Source organism: Channa argus, chromosome 1 (genome assembly GCF_033026475.1).
Source record: "Channa argus isolate prfri chromosome 1, Channa argus male v1.0, whole genome shotgun sequence".
NCBI classification, from domain to species: Eukaryota; Metazoa; Chordata; class Actinopteri; order Anabantiformes; family Channidae; genus Channa; species Channa argus.
The window spans coordinates 22688424-22716022 of NC_090197.1; the positions used below are offsets into that span (position 1 = coordinate 22688424).

Here is a 27599-nt window from a genome sequence, read left to right on the forward strand (position 1 = left end):
CAGAAAGCAAGATTTCCTACCAAGAATACATATATTCTCAGGAAATATAGCCTTCAACAATATCAGATTAATAATACCATTATAAAAATTGATTTGGAGAATCATACATGTACACTGTCCACACACTCTAACACACATGTCTAAACTCCTTTCGCTTTGATTAGAGCACTCTTTCCCCATCAGTTCGGTGAGCTTATACAATGTTACGACATATATTTCTCTCTGTCTGTTCTGAGTTGCATTCATTTTTCACTAAGCTCTTGTATTAATGTTGAGTGTCAGACCACTGTGTTTCTCCAGCACAAACCCAGAAATTCTCAATCAGGGTTAAGGTGGACAAGCAATCCATGTGCGAAAATTATGTCTCATGCTGCCTGAACCAATCTTTCACAATTTGAGGTTGATAAATACTGACATTGTCATTTTAAAAATGCCTGTGCCATCAGTGAAGAAAATAATGTATTGATGGAAAAACCTAGTCATTTAGTTCATTCAGGTAGTCAGTTACTACCTGCATCAGTCTGGGTTGAAGTGCTTGTTGCCAGTTGAGACAATCACTACAGTAATTATCCAATGGACGTCTTTTACCTATTTGCTAAATTAAATCCAGGTGGTGACTTTTTTTGTAGTCCAGTCAGTGTTTCTGAGGTCTTTATCCTTCTAGACAAAGCATCAAACACAAACACATGAGTTTCCCTCAGTGGAGGAGAGAAATTATCTCACAGGTATAATTTACAGTTTAAGGGGGCTACAAATATAAAGTGCAATTACTTTAGGCATCAATCTACTTTACCCAACCTAATGACCCTTAAAAGCTCAAATATGAGCAGACTGAAATATGGAAAAGTCCATTGCATCGATGTAAATAAGATTTTCCCGCAGATTTTTTTCGGAGTTGAAGCATTTTACTACAAACAGGAGTTTGTAGGCACTGTTATGTCTACATTTTCAGATGCAGCCGCACCAAATATGTACTTTCAACCTCAGTGGGCGACTACACAACCCTGCATCAGATAAGATAGACTGCACTGAAAACATCAATGCAGATACGACAAGAAACTTTCTGACACAGACATTTCGGTGGTACATTACATTTGACATCAGTGTATCATTATTGAGTTTACTGCCATTCTTGTGAAACAGGCGGATGTGGCCTTAATATTGCAGCACACCTGCCAGTAAGGATTGTACAGTAAGCTTCTGTTTATGAAAAGCTTGATCATTTGCAAAGACATCATGCCTGACTGCCTGAATATTAACCAAAAAATATTTGTTTGAATTGCAGAGGAGTGGTTGCCCAATATTTAAAGAGGCCTAAAATAAAAGGAGAAATACCATGAAACAGTGGATAATCACTTTTTGATCACCCACTGTCTCTTGGTATTTCCAATGACGCAATGAGTGGTAACATTTAACGTATTTAAAACAAATTAAAATCCAGCGTCCTGTAATCAGTTGGAGAAAGTCACATCAATTGGTGCAAAGCAATCAAAACCTTTTCACTTGAATCTGTGAACACATCATGTACCAACAAAGTGTGCATGCACATGAACTGTTTCTTGTTTTGTTTGTATATGAACGTGATCCTGCACAAAAAACCACCTGTAGTGTAGCATAGATATATTAAAGGAGCTGGATGCTCAAATATGGCCCGTAGTCACTTGACTGCAATTTGTTTGACAATACGTTGGCACATGTACCAAAAACCCTACTTTTGATTTGCGATGGGATGTGCAGTCGTCTGCATACTCCTGCTCGGCCCATTACATTGCAATGATGTAATGATGATAAAAGTTAGTTTTCTAGGCTCTGCAAAAGCTTTACAGATAAAAAACCTACATGGATCAAAGACTCAGAGAAAAAGGATAGCTTGTAGGTAGTTTAAGGTGTCCTGAGGATAGTTTTACAAGAATCTCTTTTATAATTTATCTTCTCATCTATGCCCTGTGACCTTTGTTGTGACCTCTGTTATTGCCATTTGCTATCCCAAATGGAAATAACATTTGCCTTTATTTCGTGTTTATCAATCCTGCATGTAAATTACTTCAAAACCATGTTGGTTATACAAACACCTCAGTTCCCACCTGCACCCCTTCCTGCCTGTGTGAACATTAACTTGGAACTTCAGGGCTCCCCACCCCACACCTTGGATTAGCAACAAAAACTTCACATATTAAACAGAAGCACTGGATTTTTAATTGTAACAGATTAGTTGTGAAGACACAGGCTCAAATTTCTCAAATAATGGTAGATAACCTTTTTAAAATCATATCTTGTAGAATGCAGCCTCTATTCTCCATCTCATCGTGAAGCTATCTATAGTTCAGACACATTTTAAATGACGGCTTAATAAGCTAAATAAGTCAAGTCCAACTTAATGGCAGTAAGGTCTTATTATTAGGTTATCGAACACTACTGGAGGCACAGGTTTAAGGATTGTTTTTGGGTACTTACTAATTAATGAGAGTTACATGACTAATTTATACAGTCAACTTGTTTTGACATAAAAACGTGATGGAGATCAAGATGGACTGAGGTCATTCAATTTGCTGGTAAGTGTAAAATCTCAGGCCTCAGGAAATGTCTTTTTTTTTTTCGTTCCTCTTATAAAAATAGGGAGAAAAGCCAGAATGTAATGCTGATAAATGATAAATAGCACCTTTAATGTCAAGGCTGTTTGCCTACCAGCAGGTTGTTAGACATTATTTGTCTAATTATTATTCACTTGTTCTCAGAATGCTTACAGCCAAGAGCCAAGAATCACAGCATTTGATAACCCAACCCTGTGCTTTAAGGTGGAGCTGGATCACGCAGCACGTAATAGCTAACTAACACGTTAAAGGTCAGTGATATTTCTGTGCCGCCTCATTTCTTCACATGCTCACGTGTTTGCTATACTCTGCGGTGGAAGGCTGTTCTTGAAAATGCCTTTATAGTTCCAGCTCACTTATAATCATGAACATTTTTATTAAATAAGACACCATGTAAGATGAAGGCAGTGTGTCAGATGGGGTTTTAAAGCTTCAGGGCTTTGTCGTTAACTGGATGAATAGTAAAGTTGTATGATGATCTTTGTGCTTTTTGGCTCCATCTGTTTTCTAAGTGTAGACTGATGAAATCACAGCACCTCAGCTCTGTGGACCAAGAGTCAACAGGAAAGGTTGTCTAATATATTGTAATCCTTGTAGGTAAAAAGCAGAGTGTTGCAATCGATTCTTGATCTAAAAGGCGTCCAGTGAAGAGCTGTAAGAATAAGCCCACAGCAGGCTTGGTTCTTTGTCAGACTGCCAAGATGGATGGCCAAGAACAATGAGTGGCCTTTACTGCCTTTCTTCCTCATAATTAAACACACATGCAGCCCTCACCATGCCTCACCTTGTAGGGTGGTACAGTGACGAAACACACTATGGGAGCTCAGATTTGTTTAATAAGCACCAAAGTGTGCTTCCTTATATTTTATATTACACTTAAGCTTTAAATTGAACAGAACAGAAATACTGGAAATGGTGTCAGTTTTAAAAAATAAGTTTATAAATTATGGCAAAACTGTGGGTTTCTCTTTAATTTTTTGTGGGAGATTTATTGGACTTTAACACTTTACTGATTTTCACCAATAGTAAGTCTGACCTGTTACATAGTTTTACCTAAATGTTAATTAAATGTGTATCTGAAATAAGAGCTGCATCACTTATTCTGACACTTATTCTAGAATTATTTTAGCTACAGTTGACGTCTGTTACGGATGACGTTTGTAAGTTTGGCTTGGTGCTGAAAACACTTTGGTTCCTCACAATCCAGCAACACCTTTTGCAGCTAAGACCTCAATAAATAGAAGTTAAGTTATCCAAATGACAAAGCACCTTTGGTGGTTAGGGGTGTAACGATAAAGAGAGCTGAAGTAAAACTGGAACTTCAGCATTGTGTTACAGAAAAATAAAAACCCATGGAGATTTCTAACAGCACTAAAAATACAGTCCTGGAACGCAACCTTAATAAATGGTTTGTCAGATAACTTTTTTGGCGTATGAAGATTAGAACAGTGGATTTATCTAGCTAATATCTTAATTTATATTTAGTTTTGTTGTGCCCCTTTAAAGAACACCATTTCCCATGAGCCAGAGGGGTGTTCATGAGCAAGTCGACAGGTCGCAGCAGCTTAACATTAACGTTACAATTGTTTAGGTAACACAGGTTAACCCATAGCTCTGAATAAATCCCACTGGTGGGCTTTCCCACGGGTGTTTTCTTTAGTTTCTATGGTTTTCTAATACCTCTGCACCAGACTGTCTTACACACTCCACTTGGTGATTTTACTGCTGAAGCTCTTTGCCCTGTTTTGGAAAATGTCAAACTCCACTTATGCGTACACAGGAAGCACATTTATGTATCCTGGTTACTGTAAATCCATCATATATCTACCATTAGTTTGGAAGCAAAGCTCATACATTTTATCCATAGACTATAGAAGATGCTGCTTCTTGTCTTTTTATTTTGGGGTGTATGTTAGAGCAGACTGGCAGAATAGAGTTTATTGTGACTAAATTTAACAAATATGCAGTGCAGATCAACTTATTTAAACTTTAAGGCCACTTTTTGTTAGTTTTAGTTGCAGTTGGACTTGGTGGAACTGATTTTAAAATGAATGAACACCTAAATGGACCCTGAACTCACGGGATAAGCCAAAACGACAAAAATAAAATCTCCTAATATGGAAGCCTTTTTCCTTATTTATATGTAATCGGCTAACTAGAAAAAGCCATTTGAAATCAGGTTACTTAAGTGCATGTAAATGTAGTTAAGTTTCTGATCATAGTCGCACACCAATCACACACTGTAATGCGGCAGAGTTCTCATACTGTACAGTACAGTGTAGCTTCAAAGCCAAACCAAGAAACTACCGTAGCTAGTGCACCTCCTCTAAAATATAACTCTGCATTGGCTTCACACAATATGGAGAGTGCAAGAACTGTGATTGGATGCTTGGGTTTTCTCCTACTAATTTCTAACATAGTAAAAAGACTGTTGATGGTAGAAACAACAGAGAAGCTGAAGAATGTCTGTAACATGAGTGAAAGTAAACATGGTGATTACATGGCAGCAGCCTGCGATTCAGTAATGACACAAGGGAAACGTTTCCATCATCCCAAAGTGTACAAAACAATGTCAACACAATTACAGTGGGAGGTGATATAACAGCAAGGCCTATTTATGGTGCAATGTGTGAAGTCAAGCTCTGAAATATAACCCTCAGCTGTGGAAGGCTTTCTGTTGTATCCTATAGTTTCACTCAGCGAAACCTTAAAAATGTATTTGAGTTCACATCACAAATTGGACATTTGAGGGATTCTTACAGGTTCTTATAAGTTTCACACACAGTAGCCTGGTGATGCACACGGTTATGTGGGTAGGGCAAGAGGCAATCAAGCCCCTGAACTCCATTGTTCTTTATATCACAGGAACAAATAAGGTTTGCTGAGTCAATGACAGGATTGATTGCAGAGTGGACTGGGTACACATAAAAATGAAGTCTTAATTGGAAATTTTCTTAATGATGGATTTTTGAAAGCACTACTCCCACTGTGCTAATAATAATAATACCAACAATGAAGAATAATGAAAAAAACAATCTTTTAGTACTTGAGCTCTGTTGAAGGCTTAGGGCAGTGATTACACACGCAAACTGTTTATCTGTTATCATCTAATCTGTCATTTGACAGAAGTCGTTTAGGAGAAACACTAAGATACATTATGTTCATTTGTGGCCCCTCCGGAAAAAATTATTATTATGGGAATAACATTCCCACAGAGAGGAGAAAAGAGTTCATTTTTTGGATTTGGTAAAACACTTTAAAGCCTATGATTTCTTGTTGCTAGGTGAACTCAGTAACAGCTAAAGCGTGAAAGCTTGTGTATTAGTAAGGTGAAAATCCCCATTTTAAAGCCAATTTCAAACAGGGATTTTGGGTCACATATGTGATGCCCCTACTTATTACATCTGCGGGATATAAGATCCATCTTAATGAAGTTATTTGCAAGGGCTTACATCATCATGTAGAATATAAGCTTGACTGATCCTCAATTCAACAGAGTAAATATGAATGATGAGACAATCACCCATCCAAGGGACCGCACTTTTTTCCAAATGAAATATGCTAGTTTATGTGGCCATAGAGCATGAACTGATCACATATTCTGTGTTCAGATAAGTAAATTATTAATAAAAAAATAATAATTCCTCTTTGTCTGGATTTGGAGTAACATTACATAAACAGTGTATTTTGGACAGTCTTGCCCTCCAGTTTGTAGTTCAAGTTTTGTGAAATATGAATTCTACACCTTTATATTACAATGCTTGTTCTGCTGTAGCTATGTCAACCTTTTGCCTTAGAATCACAGCTTCCAACCGACAATGCTCAGGTAAGAACAACTGAAAAGAAATTGGTACATTTCCATACAGTGCTTCTGTGTGAAACGATTCTGCTAATAGCAAAGTAATAACTCTTGTCTTGATGCTATCCCTGTCATCTAATAATTGAATTGGTAGACAATGCCATGCTGCTGTCACAGCGGGGGCTGGCAAAGAAGATAAGTGCAGTAATGTGGCTTTATACTGAGGCAACATTTCACAGCAGGTTGACAAAGCCGTGCTGTGATAAATTAAGAGCCACGCAAGACTACTGCATAAAATTTGCTTTTGGATATTTATGTGGCGCTCCAGTTACTCGGTTGATAAGATCTTTATGTCAGCCACATCATCATGAAGACCATTTGCCATCAATCTTAAAAGAGGTCCCATTTAATCAAGAGTATTGGTTAACTACTAAATGACAGGTTAACTACTTTATTCCACAGGCTCAAACTGCTGTATCCACTGTTAAGGTTGGCATGTGATTCTGATCACATGTGATTGTGCTTCGCTTTTTATCCCTACTTCTATATATGTCAGTGCATTATTTTAACTTTGTAAAATGTATGCTCTTGGCTGTTTCCCATAAAAATGTAAACAATATTGAGACACACCCCCCCCCCAAAACAAAGAACTCTGCAATGTATTGGTGCAAAAAAATATTACAATTATGTAGATGTAAATTATAGTCATTTACACTGACATTTATAATAAGTTACATTTTTGAGAGTAGCTAGATCTTCCATCACACTCATAACTCCCAGTTAAACTTTCATTCATGTTAAACTTTAGTTTTAGTGTGTGAGATACATATTTGACATTTAGAAAGTTTTAGACTCAGTACTGGCAGATACCCAATGTTAAAGGACTTGGATCAGGACTGGGGCCAAAAATATTTTTGTAGGTATAATTTCAGTTACCATGGTTACAAAGGTAGTATTGCAAGGTTAAAACTCAAATTTACCTGATTATAACAGACTGGTTAGGACACAATGTTAACCAGATGCAGGTCACTGATTAAATGTTCACATTGTCCAGTTTTCATTTATTTTACACAAATTTAACAATCATATCATGCTCTTTACTTTGGCTTTTTTTTTTTATTGTGGAAATGAAAGGGCTCAGTCATTTTTATTCTAGTTTGATGAAGTTAACACGCCATGTGTCCACTTATATCATTTCAATGCAGTTTAATTACAGCTATTTACAATAGCTCCAACAATCATAGCCTAAATTCTAATAACACCCTCTTGTTTTAACATTTTTAAAGAAAGACTGCCTATGTAAATATTACCATGGAACATGTACAAGTACAATGTGTGTACACGAATTCGTAATATTCTCTTTGTTGTTATTTTCATCTTGTTGCATCATTTGAGTCTTATTTGTTTCCACTGCATTTTTCATGCAAATATCTAAACACTATTATAGTTTGGTTATGTTTCTCTTCTCTCTTTATGCTGCATTTTTTCATTACACTTACAGTAAATGATGATTCATGTGATTTAACACAAGCACCTACCAGGCCACTTTCAGTTGTTGTTTGGTCCAAATTGTTTTGTCTTATCACCCCTATGTGTCCGGGCTACAGTAGAGATGAAGTGTGATTCCATTATCACTGTCTTCAACTTTATAAAGGTAGGAGCATTCTCACATTTACTTGATAAAAGGATCGACTTTATGGCTAAAATGTGCTTTTTATCTGCAATCAAATATAAAACCGGCAATGGGTATAGTGTGTACTTTTAAGTTGATGATAAGATGTCCAACAAATAAAAAAAGGACCTCCTAGAGATCATTTGCCAATCAATTAGTGTGTTTTAGAAGAACAAAAAGCACCATTTAAATCTAATTTTAATAACTATAAAAACTTATCAGACCCTCAAACAACATATCTTACAGAACATTTACTTTGCAAGGGCACAGAGCTTACTTTTTCTTGTTAAATGCAGATGCAAAGCCCCTTTTCATCATTCAAATCTTTTTTACCACTGCAATCTGCTAAGCAAACAAGAGGCTTTAGCCCATGGGCCTGTGCCATTCAGTATTCATAATAGACTATAAAGAAGGCTTTAAAGGATCTGGGTGAGTTGCATTGTTGATATTTGAAATGCATTGGGTTTCAATCTGTTCTCAAAGTGACTGGACTGTGTTCACACATCATTTCTGAACTAATGTCCTATCGGTCCCATTGGTTTAACACTTTAAGGTTAAAAATGAGTGGTCTCTGCTGTTGCTTACTAGTATATTATGTAATTGTTTCTCTCATTTCACTGTGCAAAAACAATCTTATGATGCTAATTGAATTTGTATTGCACCTTAGGTGCAACTTAAGGGAATACCCCTCCACTCTTCGTTAATTATTTGCATATGCTGTACCTGCAGCCTTCAGCTAGATTTTCACATCACTTTAAATTCTTAGCAGCTTAACATAGGAAAACAAAAAAACAACCAAGACTCTAACCTGTGAATTGTCCAGCCTTGAGACTACATTTACATTTGTGTTTGACATCTGAAAGACAAGGGTTTGTTTACCCTTTCTACACCCACAGCCCCTCTCAGAAATATTCCTTGTCACATTTTTTATCTGTTTCAATTTCTTCTTAGTAGAATTGCAACTGCTGTGACAGATTATAGGGAATGACAGCCTCCTGTCTTTTTTCCTGCCACCCTAAGCAATAGCTAAACATTTGACTCAAACTACTCAAACTTTTATTCTTTTAATCTACTACTTTGTTAAAATAATCTTCCTAAACGTTTATCAAGAGCAGAAAGGAGGAATGAAAGCAAATCAACCACACATGTGAACTGAGTGCAGCCTGGGACACAGGTGGGAGAGAGATGGGGGAGCTTATGCTACATAAAACCTTTGCCTGCAACTTCATAACGGATTATTTAACAGAATGTATGTATTTCATATCTATTTAAATGGATATTATTAAGCAGGCTGGGTTGTAGGTACAACTGCAAAAATTTAAATTTCAATTTAGCACAGGTAAAGAGCTTTCATGGTCTTTAAGATGCAAACCACAACAACTCAAGTGCATTTTGTTTTCTTCTCTCCCCACATCAGTGCTGTTCAAGTGTAAATGTTACAAAATATTACTGGTTTTTATTCTATAGATCTGCAACTATTTTCATAATCATTCCACCTACTTGTATTGCATATATTTAAGCATCTATGCTATTATATACTGTAACAGTGCAATTTAATGCAATCCAATACAGCAGCTCTGCCATGAACTCTACTTTTACAAGGTTATAAAAATCAACGGCTTTGGCTTGTGCCTTCAAAGGTCGCTACAGCGGAAAATGTTGAGCATGTTTATTTGGCATGTGTTTATATCCCAGATGCCCTTCATGCTGCGGCCCTCCCATTTTTGCCCTGGCTTTGGACCAGCACCAAGGTTGTCCTTGTTCGCTGGGTGGGGCCACACCTGGTCGGGGGGGGGGGGGGCTGGGATTCGAACCTGCCACCTTCTGCATCCCAGCCCACTGACACTTTTACAAGGTCAGAATTTCTCATTTTTTAGGTTGAGAGAGTGCTTCTTATGTTTCGGCCACCCTAGTTAAAATGAATAACGGGGACAAAACATTAGAACCGCATCTTCACTGTGTTCAATTGCACAGGTGATCATAATAACATGCTCATAATTGGTCAACTTTATCCACAAAAAAATCTTCTACACCACTAAAACATCCACTGTATGTATGCAATTCTGGTTAATATTAAACTTTGCAAATGCAAGTGAATTGTTTTGTTATTGTTCTATTTTGTTTATTTGAAAAATCTTTGAGACAAAACTGAGGAGAAGAGCCTAATGTCCTCAAATAACCTTCGATTTGCCTGCAGTTATCAGTTTTACCGTCATATAAAGTTGTCAAGGTAATACAGCTGAAAAGATGTAGACAAGTTTTGTCAATGACGAAATGTGTAAATATCACAGCAAATTTCAAGACTGTGTGTCTGTGACAAAAGACTGAAGAACAGACTGACCTTAGGATGAATTCATTAGAGTCGATGAGTTTTCCATAGTGGGACCCCTTCAGGTTTCCAGAGTTCCCCACAACGGCACAGGTCCTGCAGCGTTCGGGGCTGGCGTCCATGTAAAGCGGATCATTGGGGATGACTTGGAACAGCTCCTCCACCACTTCGCTGAAGTTGGCCGGCTGCCTCTCTGACTGCAACCACTGGTGACACAGCACAGACATACCTCAGAGAAAGCCGTGGCTCCAGGGCCACTTTAAGTAGAAGTGATTGAACAAGGGCAGTGGAGCTCGAGACACCGAGCACATTTCTGAAATAACCTCAGGGGTGGCTTAGCTCTGTCTGCAGGGGCTCTTTTGGACTGGCCTTCTTCTGCTGGCTTTGAACTCAGAGAGACAGCAAATAAATGCAGGAATGTGTGTGCACTGTATACTGTTACATATTGTGCTGTGGCAGCTGGAAACAGAATGAAAACAAAATCTTCTGCTATATCCTCACGAGTTTAAAGACAGACTTTTGGTGACTCATGGTCTAAATATTATTGTCGAAGCTTTTGCACTATGTCAAATGAAATCCTGAAGAAAGCATGTCACAGTTGAAATTGTTACTTGGTTGCTAAAGTACTATTTACTGAAAAACAACTTTTGATCACAGTTGTTTCACGAAATCTAATCAAAACACATCAGCCACATACACTGCTCAACAATTCTTTACTCCAAAAATTATTCTTAATATAAATGTGTCTAAATTGGTGTGAGCTTCCATAATTCCACCAAAGCAGTAAATACAATAAAATGCTGATTCAGAGGGTGTGGGAACACTTTTTGCAATTAGGAAATATGTCATTCTGTGTATCTGGCTGGTCTGCTTTCAATAGTTTCTGGACAACAATAGAGGTCTATGGCACAGATGAACAAGCTAACCAGGTCTTCAGGCTGACATTTAATTGAGAAAATCACCACAACCATCCTTTAATGAAGTCCAAATTACCCAAAACACATCAGACATATTTTGGCTGGGAATGGGAATCTTTCCTGATTAGAAAAGACTGAAAGCTTTGACATCTCATTTGGAGCAAGGAGCCCTGGTACACCTGGAGGTCATGCCTTTGCCTTGCAGCAGCGCAGCTCGAACCATCTGGCCAAGCTACCGTTGATATCTGACACTTACCTCATCAAGCTCCCTGTGAAAAGTGTTTTCTGGAATGAGTAGTGACAAGAGACAACCTTGCAGTAATTTTTTCTATTCTTGCCTCTAATTGGACATGGTGTGAGGTGAATGTGGGAATACCTAAGGTGCTGGATGGCTTCCAGACACCCAGACAAAGGGTACTGTAGGACAATTGTGTCATATAAATTTGGTGAATGGATTAAATAAAGGTTGCATGTAATCGAATCGAAAACTGACATGAAATCAAATTTACAATATAGTGGTTTCAGAAAAACTAATCCTTTATAAAACAATTCAACAGCTTCTATATGTAGTAATTATGGGTTCAATTTATTGTTTGGTGTGTTATATGATTCTGTTGAATGGCCATGCATATTTATTGTTTTCAGTGAAGCTAAAATGAGTAAATAACAGTAAATATTAGCTTTTGTGTCAGCCTCTCCAAATGCAAAGGAGCAGCAATTTAACACTGACACTGAGCAAACAGGCAACAAAATCCATCAAGAATGAGCAAGTCATAATGATATATAGTTATATAGTTATTGAGCTATTCAATTATTATTGAATTATTATTATTGCATTATTAACACATTAATTGTAAAGGAACAATTTACCATGTGATTTCTTTACCTAAGCAACACCATGAAGTGGTCATTACTAAAATGAATTAGTATTGTATTTCAATTAAACGAGGACTTGTGGGAAACAGAATAAAAAGTAATGGTCAAAATGAAAGTAGCATTGGCTAAAAAAAATTGCAGTTTTAGACTTCTGGCCCTAAATTTGGGTCAAGTTAAAGTAAAGTACTTAAAGTCAAGTAACTAGTAAATTGATTTTTATGTGAAAAATCAAGGTGGTTTTATCTGTATCTTCTGTATATTGAAGGCATATTTCATATCAGAGTTTGGATTGCAGCTCAAGAATGGGCAGCCTACCTTGAGCAACAGTATACTGTACCTCATTAAATGATTATGTGGCCATGGGGGATTATTGATTCTGATTGGATGCCAAGTCTGACTTCTTGCAACTGGACAATATAATCTGACATCTGTGATTTGGATGTCTGTCATTCTAAAGTAATGTAGATGTATCAAACTCTGTCTAAAGAAAATCAACAGTGAGACAGTGAGCAAAATATAGCATAACGATTTAAAGGACCTATTTAAAAGTACAAACCTAATATAAGTTTGGACACATTGTAAAATGTAGATAACGAATGCAGTAATTTGTTAATCATAACATTAGAAAGTATAAAGTGTAAAGTGTAAACTTTTGAGTTTAAAGAGTACAAAGAGATGTACAAAGCACATTGTAAGAACGTCATTGTTTTTAAACAAATATATTTGCTCATTTGGAAATTTGAGGCCTGCTACATGTCTCAAAAATGTTTACCACTGCTGTCGCTTCATCATGGTAAGACTCACTAGCTTTGCTGAGGTTGGTTTAAAGGGTGTTGGCAACATATTGGTAACTTTCTGTGTTTGTGTTGACCTGGTGGTTTTGGTTATATTGCCTATATTGTTTGGGAAGTGAGTAAAAATTGAAAAAGGTTTGGTTTTTGATAGATTTCAGCTGCTGGACCCACACTACATATTTTTTTTTTTTTTTTGGCTCATAATGTGCCAAATGTTTTCAGTGTTTTCAAACTAAAAACTTTTTTTTCCTTTAGAGAAAGAAGCAGTGTTTCTGGGTCTTGTTTATGTATGGTTGTTTCATTGCATGGTAGATTTTTATGATATCCAATGTAACTTTTTGGCCTTGTACATTACCTACATTTATTTATTTACATCTATTGTTTTAATTTTTTAATGCGCTGTATATGATGAAATTGAATTCTTTAGAATTTTACATTGAAAGACAACTATCTCAAAAGATATTTTTCATAAAATTATGAGCATGGCCCCATTGATAGTTCTGACAGATAGCTTCTCTGGGGTGCTCTTTTTATGCAAAATCATGGCCCTGACATGTTGCCAGTTAACCTAATTAGTTGTTTCACCAGGTTTTTCTTTATGTTTGGTTAATTTAGGGACATTAGTTTCCTTCGACAGACAATAAACTAGAGCGATGGTCTCATTGGGATTAATGATTTATATTTAAAAAATTGCACTGCTCATGTCTTGAAACCCAGAACAGGAATTGTAGCTAAGTTGGGTTAAGTTCATACACTAAATGAAGCAGGGGCATGTTGTGTATTGTTTTATGGAATCAAAAATGTATGAAGGCAGTCTACATATTATTAGACATGTATGGCTGTGGTCACAGCACTTTTCATAAACAGTGCATACAGTTTGCAGGTGCAGAAGTGATTTGAATTTAGGGAAGGATTAGTTTAATATATAAATTCAAGTCATAATGAGCTACATATTTTGGAAAAAACAACTTCCATAGCCACTATCTCACTTGGTAAATATGAACAAATTTTGCGTGGGAGTTTGCATCTCAACTTGATCTTGGTGAAGATCCCTTGGATTTGAAACAATCAATGTGGCAAAAACAAACTCTTCTTGCAAGCATTACAGCAGTGTTTGATCTCTGTATTTTATGCATAATCTTTCTTTTCACATCCTTATCTGCTCTCAAAAGCTGAATGGTTATGTTTTTTTCTTTTCAATCCCCCAAAACACAAGCGCTGAATCTTACCTGCCACCATTTAAAGGTTTCATCAGAAAGGACGCTGTTCTCCTTGGTCATCAGAGGGTGGATGGACTGATTGAAGTGCTCTGCGAACCAGAGGCTATCGTCCAGCTCAGTTATGCACTGTCTACAGCCACATGGTCCTTTGGTGAAAAAGTTGTCAGACAGGCGAAAAGCATGCTTCAAGAAGTAGAGTGAGGGGTCCCGGAAAGTGTAAGTGAACAGCAGCGTTGTAAATGTAATAATACAAAACAGCACAGCAAAAGTCCTGAGTTTCATCCTCTTCGGTAAAGACATGTTATCACCTTTAAAAACAGATGGCTCGAAGCTTTCCTAGTGCAATGGTTAAAAAAAGCATCACGATAAACCTAGAGTCCCAAAGTGATGAAAAAAATGCAATCCTGCCGATCACATGGTACAGGTGGATAAAATCCATCACTGCTGTCAAACGAGCATGTCATTTTGTTATACAGCAGAAAACACAGTATTTGGTTAATAAATTCCTTAATGAAATCCGTCCATGTGGTGTCTGTAGGTTTACATAAAATGAGAGTAGGGAAATCCACTGTGTAGTTCTGTCATCTCTGTGGCTTCTGATTAATCAGATTCACACAGTTTTACTGTTGACTCTGTAAGGTCAGTGACTGGTGCGTCATCTATTCTTTAATGATTCACCTGGAAGGCAGATAGGACATTTTTATATCACACATAACTATATGTTAAAAGAAATAAGATGAATGTGCAAATGCAGAAATCATTAAAAATAAGAGGAATAGCAAGCTATTAGTCATAGTCAATCTGCTATCTAAAGCACAACAATTTCTGAAAACAGCAGCAATACCACTTATAATATTAATTATAATAACTGACTAATTACTTGGACGTTATGAATTCCTGACTTTAGGCTCAACTATGACTTGGGCTTTACACCAATTACTCGGGACTTCCAATTAAGTTTCGCTTTTTGACTTGGGCTGCCTTGATACTCCTTCTGCCCAAAATTTATGATACAAAATATGTGCGCAGAGTCAACAGACTCAATGAATCACACCACAGCCAAACGCTACACGGATCCGCGCATCTTACAGTCCATAACTTGCACATTATCCCATCACACATTAAATATTACAGAAAGCAGACTTCTATTTTTGATCTTCTATCATACTGTGGAGCAGGAAAACACATGACAATAGGTTGGACAAAACATCAAGGCTCTGTGACACTTTTTCTTCCCCTCAGTGCTATACATAATCTTTACACCTCCTGATGTATTTTATAGCCTAAACTCCGTAGCAGCAGCAATATACAGCACTCACAGCCTACAGGATTAGGAATGAAAATAAACCTAGTAGTGAATAAAAAAAAAATATTTGTCAGGGAGACAAGCTATTGGCGAAAAGCACAACAGCTCTCCAAATAGTAATCTGCCTTAAATCCACGAAGATCAAAACAGCGGTCTGGTATTTATTGATACATCCATCACAATGAAAAATAAAAATCAACAAATTGTTGTAAAAAAATATGTATTTTCTTTTTGCATCAATATTGCATCTTTAAAGTCACAGCGTGGCCCTGTACCCTGTACCCAGGGTGGACGGACATTGCTCAAAGGCACCATTACTGCACTCAATAACATATTAGTATTTTTTAAAGCTGACAAACTTCCTATTTGTTACTCAGGTCATTCAATATTTGGATCAGCTGTTACTTGAATTAATCCTGTCTGCATTATACCATTACTTCACATTGCAATGCTTCTGGCTTTTTAATAAAAAAATTTAATATTTAAAATATTTAACCAAATTTCAGGACAAAGATAATGATATCATTAAATGATATTGAATCCCATTTGTAGTTACAGGAATAACACCTGACCACTCTTTATTTGATGTTCTTTTTAAGTTATTTTTAAATTTGGATTTGACTTGGGACTCTTAAGTTCGACAATGTTAACGTAATATTAACATTGTCAGAATCACAATAATTTTTTATTGGTGCATGTTTGTGCACACAATGAGTTTGTCTCTGGTATTCTAGTGGCTCTCATCTCATTTACACATAGCGACAACAAGGGAAATACACAATAACATAACAACATGGATGAACGTGTGAACAAGGTAAGTACAAATGTGTAGGAATATGAATATTAGGTAGTAGGGTTGAATGCATAATACAAACAACTTGTACTTTTGCTGTCAAGTAATTCATGAACATATATACTGCACAATGTTGGTCTCTCATTATGTTGATATAATTTCTACATTGTACAGCACAACATCTTACTGTAGTTGTAGAGAGGTTGTTTATAATAATCCCTGACTGATTAACCCTTCATCTGAGAGCTGCCCTTGGAACAGGCTGCGTCCAGGGTGTGAGGATTCTACCAATTTTTCCTGCTCATTTTCCAACTATGGAGTCAGAAATTGGCACCAGCAGTCCTTTCTGTTGTCTTTGTTTGTCTTGTTTAGCAGCTGAACCAAACCAGACAGTGATGGATGTGCGGAGAACAGGCTCAATGATTGTTGTGTAGAACTGGATCATTTGTTCTTTAGGCAGGTTGAATTTCTGGAGCTGACGCATGATGTAGTTGCTGTACATCCTTTGATGGGCTTTTTTGTTGATTGTGTGGATTCTGGATTTAAGTTAGAGTTAAGTAAAAAATCCCATCCTGACATTTGGGACATGTTCTGTGGCACAGTACCGTACGTCCTTGGCTTTGTGTGGTGGGACTGTGGGGCTAACAAAAGGACTGGGAAACCATGTTAAACCTACTATAGAACCTATACAGTTACTAAGAAACATGTTGTTGAAAACATTCAGTGAATAAGATCGAGTAGGGGAATTTTTTATTTTTTTACTAGAGCCCAGCTTTTCACGACTGACAAAGAAGGCAGACCTCCCGGGGTTTCATTTTCAACATGAAAAGGCCACCTCTGCCTTTATACAGGGCCTGGGTTCATTCTGATGTGCAGCCGTGCTTAGGATTCTATGAACACTTCTATATTTAGCTAACAGCAGATCCACATTGGAGATAAAGTGCTATCATCACCACACAGGATGAGAAATATGTCTGCAAAATGAACCTCACAAAACATGCTACCTGCCCTTTTCTCCTAACAATTTCTGAGTGAGCCATTCATGCAAGATTTGTGGGGAACTCCATTACAACAAGAGAAAGGCTGCGGGTTGCTTTCCTGATTAGAAATTGATCAGGTCATTCAAATTCCACCCAGGAGAGAAGCAAAGAGGATTGGGTTTAAGACAGGTTTAAGACTACGCAGCGACACAGCTTGTGTGTTGATTTCATTCTTGCTATCAGAGAAAAAAAAACAAACTGTACAGCTCTTTAGCAGCAGCCCTGGCACAGGCAAATGTGCAGAAAGGTTTATAAGTGATCCCGTCTGCTGTGTGAAGCTCCATGACTCACGGTGGAGCTTGGACTGCAAATTTCCATACAGCCCAAGGTTGGTTATTGTCTAGGGCACCAGGTTTGACAAGGATACCTGGGGACATTTGTAAAAGACACTTCAATGAACAGGTCTACTTCTATAAAACAGGGTGTTGGCTCCACACAGTTTGAAGCCTCTCAGCATCAAGGGTGCATGAATATGTGAGAGCAAGCAGAATATATTCTCAAACAGGTGGCGTCTTCGTCACTTTTGACAAGAAACCGACCATCATCTTGTTCTCCTGACCTTGTCCGACTGAAAGTTGGCAACCCTGGGATGATCAAAGTTCACCAAGCTGAGACAGCAAAGCGTCTGCTCACACTTCAGAAGGGAACAAGAGGGAGACAGAGAGGGTGAGGGGGTGGCAAGCAGCAGTGTGCAAGCTGTGATTTTCACCCTAATCTTCAGTTTTGAGAAGTCATCAACTTTGCAGGGTGTAGTTACAGTAAAGGGTTTTCAGTTTGTGTTCTGTGGAAATTGTTTTTCTCACCAGCTTACTCCTGCTGCTCGCAAGCAATTTAAGAAATCAGAAATCTGCAGTTTTGAAGACTCCAATATGTTATATACTTTAGAAAGGTATCTCCGCTGAGCTGTGAGAGGATGTTTAAAACAAGTCTCTCAGTGTTGACTCTGATTTGACACTTAGCCAACTCATTCCATAAATGTGACGGATTTAACATGTCAGCATCATGGCTGAATAAATCCCAATATTACATCGAAGTCAAAACACATTGTTACTAATTTGTACCCAGTAACATTACAAGTCTAAACTGAAAACTGTCATATCACGGTGAAAATAAATAAAATGTAATGCACGGCTTGCTTTCTATAATAAAGGCACTCTAAAAACTATATAGACCAATTATTCAAAAAACGTATTCAAAAAATATTTAGGTATATGTATACAGTGTGGGTCTTTTCAAAATGCGTTAACCTAACATACATTAATGCACATTTGGCTAGAACAAATGCTCTTCTGGGATCCCAAAAAGAGCTGAATCCGCAATCAAATTTCTTATTATTACTGAGGAACAAAAAAAATCCTAGTTTTTCGCGTTTCAAAATAAGGGGTTGCAAACGTTTATACCTAACTGCTTTAGAGGAGTCAGCGGTAGGAACTTGGGTGAATGACACTGTAGGACACTGTGGGTAAAATATTAAGTTCTTTTCCTAAAGTACTGTACTTGGGTAGAATTGTGAGGTATTTCTATTGCAACTTTCTGCCAATTCACAGTGACTATGCAATAAGGCAAAAATGCAGCACCTTGTGAGTAGACTGCTTCCAAATGTAACTGTAACTGCAAAAGAGAGTTAGCTTCTATAGGTAAATAAATTGTACTTTTATTTCACTAAATATATTTGATAACTTTAGTTACTTTAGGGTTGTGATTCATTAATATGAATCACAATATAAAAAACCTTTATTGATCTGGTCTGGAATTCAGGAAAATAAAGTGAGGTAATAAAAACTTCAAATGATTCATTAATTATGAGTCATCAATTTAACACGAAACGTGAAATGAGCCACTCAGCATTATGAGACCTTTTAAACTCTCCAGTAGGAAAGTCATGTGACCCATGCAGCTACTTTATGCTTTTATAACTACTACAGCAGCTATAGTTGACCTACCATGTCACCGTTGGTCTGAATAACCTTCCACATTAGGAAGATAGCAACCCTCAATGTAAAACAAAGTAGTCTGATGGCCCCAGTTTCTTAATATGAACAACATAACACCAAAGCTGAAAGAAGAAAACTTTGAATCTCTTCTATTATCAGAATTCAATATCTGAACCTGCACCTACAGTCTGAAATAGAAGAGACGTTAAAGGCAACTGAGAAGAAATCCAGAGGGATTCTCTGTGAAACATCTGCTACATAACTAATAATATCACTCACTCAGTGAAAAAAATGGTAAAGCTTCAGATTTTACATTTGATAGCATCACATCTATGAATCTTCATGCTGTAGTCTCTGGCTTTAGTGGAGTGTATTTCATTTTCAAAGATATTGACTTCCAGTCGGTACTTTATTTTAATAAAAAGGGAGGTGTGATTATGTTTTCTGCTCAAGCACATAAAGAGGATCCTAGGGGCACTGAGAGATTGAAAGAAAGTGGGCAAGCTATTCGCACAAACTGAAAATGAATGAAGAAAAGTCAATTTATGGCTATGAACGTAATACTGGGTCAGCTGTCAGATCTACTTAAACTGAAGGCTCCAGTATGGAAACATACAGTAAAACCACCATTACTTTTGCAGTGCCGGTCCAAGCCCGGTAGAAATTGGGGAGGGTTGCGTCAGGAAGGGAATCCAGCATAAAAACTGTGCCAAATCAACATGCGGACAATGATCTACTGAACTAATGGGATAAGCAGAAAGGACAAAAAAAAAAAAAAAAAAAAAAACTGTAAAAAACAACAAATATCAGCGTTTAATTTTTGTGCATCAAGAGAGGTTTTATGTGGCTCCTAGTAGGCTGGAAACGGTGAGTGACCCCTGGTTTCACGTAGCCTTTTTAAAACCCAGCGGATAAAATAGGAGATGCAATGTGTTCACATTTTAAATGCAACTGTTTGTCTAGCTCCTTCCGTACCACTTTGAAGGTGAAACGGTTTTTTGCCCAACAGTCCATTGTTATTTATACATTTCCAAAGTGAAAAGGACTGTGTGCGTTTGCAGGTATTGATGTTAACATGTTCTGGTTTGTCTAAGTGACCAGCATCCTGACAGAGGTCGCCACAGCGAACAAACTACACTTTATGAGTGACATTTCATTTGCTATTGTTTGACATTTAGGCTGGAGACCTGTGGGGGAATAGAGTAAATTTAGTCATATGGTTAGATAATTAGCAAACAGTCAACCAAGATGGGCTTATTGAAGAGGTCACAAAGAGGACAAGAAGTCACAGGTTGGGTCATGTTTAGAGGACTGCTTAAGATCATAGTAGGCACTTTGTTGTTACAAGGCCCAAAGCAATGAAGTATATAGTGAGTCCTGGGGTCACAAGATCTACAAGAAGGTGCAATAAAAGGGTTTTATTGCTTCTCAATTGACATCTTCAGATAACCTAGAAAGGGACAAGAATGATGACTGTCAACTGCGTGCACCTGGTTTCTTCATTCATGTTTTGTGAGGGTGAAATCAACATATGTTGTTTTTTAACGTATAATGCACATTTAAAAACAACATATGTTGGCCAAAGTGCTTTACAGACAGAAATGAAAAACAGGACAAAGGTTTGAAAGTTGTGTGCTAGCTACAGGTAATTTAGAGCAGTTGTGCCAATAAGTTCAATGCATAGAGGTGAATCTTAAGCCAGGATTTGAGAGTAGCAACAGAAGGGGAAGATCTGAGCGTGAGGGGTAAACTGTTCCACGATGTGGGAGCAGCGATGAAAAAGGCTCCATCACCTTGAGATTTACACTGAGTGCGGGACACTGATCAGAGGATCTGAAGGGCCTGAATGCAGAATACAGTATGAAGAGATCAGAGATGGAGGCTGACGCCAAACTATGTAGTGCTTTTAAAACAAATAACAAAATCTTATAAATCAACTCTGTTATTTAACTGATGGCAATTGAAGGAAAGCCCATGCAATATATGGTCTATCATACTGGTACCAGTGCTGCTCACGGCAGCATGATTCTCTATTTCTTTTAAATTCTACTGTAGTTACTGGTAGTTCAGTTGTTATTAACATAACTCAAATGGACCTTTACTCATATTCCCCACCTAAGAGGCTGATTATATCTCTAATTTTATTATTACAAAATTGTATTATCCATTCACTTAGACATTGTCCCAGTGCATTTCCACTAATTACCGCAGACCTTTATCGATCACGACCTTCACACCCATCCATGTACCTGCAGTTGCCAGGAGCAATAAAGTTTCCCCAGTGTGTTAACTCCCTGTGAGGCTGCCTTATTCTCTTCAGGCTGATGTCACTGAATACAAGCACAGAGCAGTGCAGTCTGAGAAGAACCGTCATACTGTGATTCTGAACAGTTCCCAATTCCAGTTAAGCTTAACCTTTTCATTTTAAATGCCTCAACTTACATACCCTCCAATTAGCTCAACTTTTAAGAAATACACCAAGCAACATATTCTTTATTATCTAACGTAAAGACTGCACTGCTCTGATGATGTTTACATGAGGAGGCTGTAGCTCAGATGAGCCATCAGCCACTAACCACAGGGTCAGTGGTTTGACTCCTGGTTCCCCCTGGCTACATGTTGCAGTTGTCCTTAAGCAAGAAGCTGAACCTCAAGTTTCTCCCAGTGGGTCAGACAAACACTTTGCATGGCAGCTGCCGCCATTGGTTTGCAAATGGGTGAATGAGAAGAAACACTGTAAAGTGATTTCTAATAAAGTGCTATTTGCCATTCGCTGATTAATTTTTATATCATTGAAAAAACAGGTCTTACAAGCAAGTGACAAATCAGCAACTGTTTCCTTTTTTTCCAGCTATAATGACAACTGGCGCGAGCAAGTGAATTACGTTTTGGTGAATTAATTCAACAACAACAAAAACATCTGGTTTGTTTGTACTTCAATTATTTGTGTGATTTCTAAGCCAAGTTTATGCTTGTGGATTTCAGTTACCATTTCAGCCTGGCTACGGCCAACCACACCAAACGTTTAATGATAATTATTCAATTGCAGCTTGCCTCCATGCTTTGTTCATTAAAACCCACTGACACAAAGTCAATCACAGTGATTGTCTACGACACTGTATGTTTAGTCTAGAGTCATGCAATGTACTGAACTGCAGACCAAAAATACAAGCCTCTACAATAAATTATCAAAACTACTGCATTGGTCAGGAAAATCATATTTCTATGTTTTACTTAAGTCGTTAAGCTTTACTTGCTGCAGTATATTCAAGAGAAGGCAAAACATGAATACATGAGTATGGAAATGAAACTCACAAATACATATATTGTAGATGGACACAGTATGCTCTTCCCAGCTTAGTATCAGCCAGCTGATGATTTTCAGATTGGAAAGCACCATGATATAGTAAAACCAAACTCAGGTAAAAGTAGCTGCAGCTCCAGCCTTCCCTGAAAATTGGTTTTGATGTTTACCCTGGAATGGAAAATCTCTAGTCATTTTCCATGCAGTCAAATTCAATTTTTTTGCCTGCACTTTGACTGATAGCGAGGTGGACAGAATGTAAAGCAGTGCTGATTATTGATGTGTGTTGTCGAGCAGGTTCTCCGTCCAAAATGAAATGTCTGTCCCATTAATCATTAACAAAGCAGAATATGTGGGATGTCTGATGGAATGAAATGGGTAGTCCATTTGCAGGTTTGTCTACACAGAATATGTTCCCATGATACTGGCGATTTTTTCTTTTTAACCATTTCCTATGTTTTTGTTCTCTATTTTTTGATGAGGCTATTTTGCATGCACACTAACGTTTTTCCTGCACTTCCACTGATAGCTAGATGCAGCCAGGAAGAGAATGTAAAACAAGCCTCATTATTAATGTGTTTTGTCAAGAAGTTTTCCATCCAAAAGGAAATGTCATTAATCATGAACACTGGGGAAGGTGTGGGGAGCCGCAAATGAAATAAACCAGTCCATTTGCATTTTTGTTAACATAAATATGCCTATGATGATATTTATAATTCTTTATGTTCTGTGTTTTTAGCCATAAAGTTTTTTTAACAGCAATTTGACACAAGAGAAATACATTTTACTTTTTAAGATGTGAAAATATGAGCCACAAAGGGAGATCAGAGGCCAAGAAAACTTGTTTACTGAAGACCAACTACACATTAAAACTAAAAAGCTTAAAGTGTGACTGAATTCTCTAAGGATTTAAAAAAATTGGAACAAAACCAGGAAACACATTTCAAACAGCATGTGCAAGGGTTTCTATGTGACTGCATGTCATGATGCTGTCTTTGTTAATCGCCATTCAGACATCAGCCACGGTGGCAGATCTGTCACTATACTAACGTCAACAGGGCTTTTTTTGCTGTATTGAATGATTTCTCTATCAATGTGTGAGCCAGATCCACTGAGGAGGTTCAGTCCGTCTCTGATCTTGTTCCAGATCCACTTCTGCATTTGGAAACAATCCACTTCTGTCAAGAAGAACATGAAAAAGGAGACTGTCTTCTCCAGAGATCGAAAGCTTTACTTGTTTGTTCAAACTAGAACCTATATTTATGTTTAGTTGCATAGCACAGCATGAAGCTTCCCAGTGGATTGCAAATTGTGAGTGGATTGTGTGATTGGATGTTAAGCGAGAAGAGATAATGTTTGGCATCACATCTTCTACCAATGGACTGTAATTATTTTCTTTGAAGGGGCACTACACCCATGGCCAAATGTAATTTGACAAGCAAAAAACGTATACACAGTGCAACCATAAGGACAGTGGTAAGGGAAGCTAATAGATTACAAAAAAAGTTTTGTAAGTAATTTAATTTAATTTGTTTACCTTAATTAATTATAACCAATAACTTTCCCCTATTACTAACTACTTTCTTCTGACCTCTATCATCCTGTGTCTGTGTCGGTGTATGGCTCCATTAAATCCGCCTCCCTCCCCCTGGGTGCCACAATTGCATGGCATTTGTTGCTCTTCTTGGCTAAGTGCAGTTTTTGAAAAAATGTAGTTGTTGGGCCTATGCTTCATTCCTATGAATCTTACCAAGGAGTGTTTGTTTTAACCAAAGCCAAACCACAGTGGTGACAGATCAGGAAACAGCACATGGAGTGAACAGTTTTTGTATTTGTCAGAAAGCTGACAAAACAGAACCAATCAGATCAGGGATTGTTTTACTATATATCTGCAGGAGCTTGATAACATTTTTGGTCAGTACGAATTATTTGGCATTTATGTGTCTATGTCTTGGCACTTTCTGGAACAAAGATGCTCTGACCTGAAATGTCAATCTTCTCCCCCTACCTAACCTAAGCAGCTCCAGGGAGATGGTGTTGTGGTTAAACCTGTAACTTCTAAATTAATATTGATCCCATTTGTGAGAAAGAGTTGCTTACATTGCTGAGCCAACTGTTGATCAACTCAAGTCTGCACGCAAGCCCGCAGCCACATTTAACTTTCTCATGTGGTTCATAACTTATTGATGTAGGCCTCACAATGTCAGTCTGTCAATCAGTCCATTTGTTTGGTCGATCAACACAAAATTACTTAATTCACCTAATTAGCATGGTGTAATATCTTAACATTTACATGAGTTAACATTTACAAGTGGCACAAAAATGTGTGCCGCTATTCACAGTCCCCAGACGATGCACTCACAATATTGCCCTAAAACAAATGTGAGGCTGAAATTTTTGGTTTATAGTGAAAATGTATTGCCCACTACTGGATGCATGGAAATTGAACTACAACTGAGCCTTATTGTGAGTCCAATTGATCTCAAAGAGCTGCAAGCATGGCTGTAGCTTCTTAGTTTTTGTAGAGGTGATCTTACTCGAATCTGACGCTCCAGCAAATACTTCACTCCGGAGATCGTTGTTAGACAAACTTTGAATATTTATTGTACCTGCTTTTTAACTTAGCCGATGATAGATCAATTGTACATACAACTTTAAGCACAGTAATCTCACAAGCACGTTCACTAGCAGTTTAATCAAACAAGTTTCTCAAAGTATGTCTGAACTCACAGAACTCGCAGAACTCGGTAAGAAACCGTGTGCCTCTACAGCTACACACAGAACCTTTTTCTTCTACCTTGTTGCGGTCCACACCTCCCTGTAGTCAATTCCTCTGCACCAGTTACTGTGTCATGTCTGCTCCCTTCAGTAGCTCAGCTGAACAGCATCTCTCTTTAAAAACCCTTAGCATTGCATTGTTTTCTTGACCACTGGTCAACAAGCTTAAAAGGCAAACAATCAAAGCCATATGATGTCACTAATGACATCACAAACACAAATTACATAAAACAATTACATTACACACAAACACACATTACATAAAACAAATAACTAAACTGTGGACCCTTGACTGGCTCATACAGTTTTGATATCATAACACATCTAACATCTATTTACTACTTGTATTTAAAATGCTGCCGAACCAACTGACAAAAAACATCAAATTTTGCCTCTCTGTGCAGATTTCAGTCATGCCTGTGTTGTATTGCTCAATAAAGCCAAACAAAAGCAAAAGCTATAAGGAACTGTCAAATAAAATGTGGTTTGAAATAAGCCCTAATCTGTTTTACAGGTGAGTGTACTGATCGGTTGTCTTTACATAACTGACTTGTTGTAACTAATGGATTTGTAGCAGTGCTGTAGAGGTGGGTTCAAAAGAAAAACCTCTTCAGCCACAAATGTGAATAGCAAAACAGTTTCAGTTAGTGTGCACTGGAACGTTTGGTTGAGTCTCTGCTGTTAACAAGCTTCTTTGTCTCTATTATGAAAATTCACATTTTATTTGTGCCAGTGACAGAGGCAGGGATGGAGGAGACGGTGTGGAAGCTTGTGTAGGTGGAGATATTTTCTGTCGTTATTGTCACAAATTGTGTTGCTCCCCAAGAGAAACTAATGAAAAGCATACAATGGTTAAAGATACTTTGATATACAATACACTGGCCATATGTTTTGAGGATTCAAACTTACGTCACTGCCGAACCATTAATCTCAAAAGAAAAACAGATGCTCTTTTTATGCTTCTATTGAAAAACATGAAAGACTTTATAAAAGTTCCAGAATTTTACAGATTCAAGAAGCCTATATGCAAGGCACAGACAGACTTTTTTTGGCAGACTTTTAAGTTACAGTGTGTGGGATTAAGACAGGCTGCATTAAATAGCCTGAATTTCCTCTGGAAGAACAGCCTGCTCTGCTCTGTCTAATCTATGGCCCCAGCACTATCGGACCACTGCAGGTTGTTAATAATGTGACCCCCCCAAGTAGTTAGAAATGGGCTGCCATGTATACTCTTCGATGGAGTGGGAGCATTCTGGCTGTGTTACAAAATTCACCAACAGCTAGTTTGTTTTAGACGCAGAAAAGTGAATCAGAGAATCTGTCTTTGTCAGTCAGTAATAAAATCAGCTGAGAGAGGGTTTAATGACCGGTGCATCAGCCAGTATGACATCTGTTGACACCAGCGAACACTGAGGCATGTAAGGAATCTTTTTCCCTTTTTGAGCTTTTGTTGAGAAATATGGCCATCAGATCACTAATAAATGAACAAAACTCACCACGGACAGGTAATAGTTATTTTGTGCTCTGATCGAGTACATGATCAAAAGGCATGTGGAGGCAAAAGCCAGCACAGGTTTCTTCTCATAATTTCACTTCAATAACTTCCTGACATGCTGCACAATAACCGGTTGTACCGACCAACAATGAAGTCACTAAAACAAATAAGTAACCTAATGCATGGGTGCATGTAGGATGCACAAAGAAAACCTAGAAAGATGCAGAGTAAAAAAAAAATCCAACATGTTTATTTCAACTTAGCACGGCAACCAATAATCATTTTATACTTACACACATAAAATGTATAAAGCCTTTTAGGTAGTTGTAGCTCAATTGGTAAAGGCAGTCATCCAAGGACCACAGGGTCAGTGGTTTAATCCCCAGTCCCAGCTATATGTCGAACTGCCGCTGGGCAAGACACAGTAAAGAGGGATTCAGCTGGAAGCATTGTGTCCTCTTAAAATCTATGAAGTTACAGGGTTTAGAAGATTAATTGTCTGGGCAACACCCACTGAAATGTGCGTTTAGTTCTTTAAATCATCAGGCAGTCATAAGCTCTTTGGAAAAGCACAAGCAAAAAAACCTGGCCATGGTTATTGTGGGCTGTTCCCACTACTATCTACAAATGTATTTTTAAATATGTATTTAAATGACTAAATAAATACATCCATTAAATTGCTATTTTAACAATTGTTTGTTCAGTTCAGGTTCAGGGGTGATTATAATCAACCACAAACATAGTGACAATA

General features: G+C 37.7%; 1 protein-coding gene across 2 annotated transcripts in view; it reads right to left on the reverse strand.

The window, feature by feature from the left end:
- Positions 1 to 27599, reverse strand: part of LOC137129102 (CMP-N-acetylneuraminate-beta-galactosamide-alpha-2,3-sialyltransferase 1-like) — a 57823-nt gene that overhangs the window by 12056 nt on the left and 18168 nt on the right. Inside the window, exons 1-3 of one of the 2 annotated variants that reach the window (XM_067507969.1) lie at positions 27142 to 27343; positions 14208 to 14876; positions 10404 to 10597 (exon numbers count right to left, since the gene is read on the reverse strand). In XM_067507969.1, coding sequence (XP_067364070.1) covers positions 10404 to 10597; positions 14208 to 14498 — 485 coding nt within the window. In that variant the 5' untranslated portion in view covers positions 14499 to 14876; positions 27142 to 27343. Of the gene's footprint in view, positions 1 to 10403; positions 10598 to 14207; positions 14877 to 27141; positions 27344 to 27599 lie in introns of those variants that run through there. The other variant, XM_067507960.1, reaches the window with a different exon arrangement.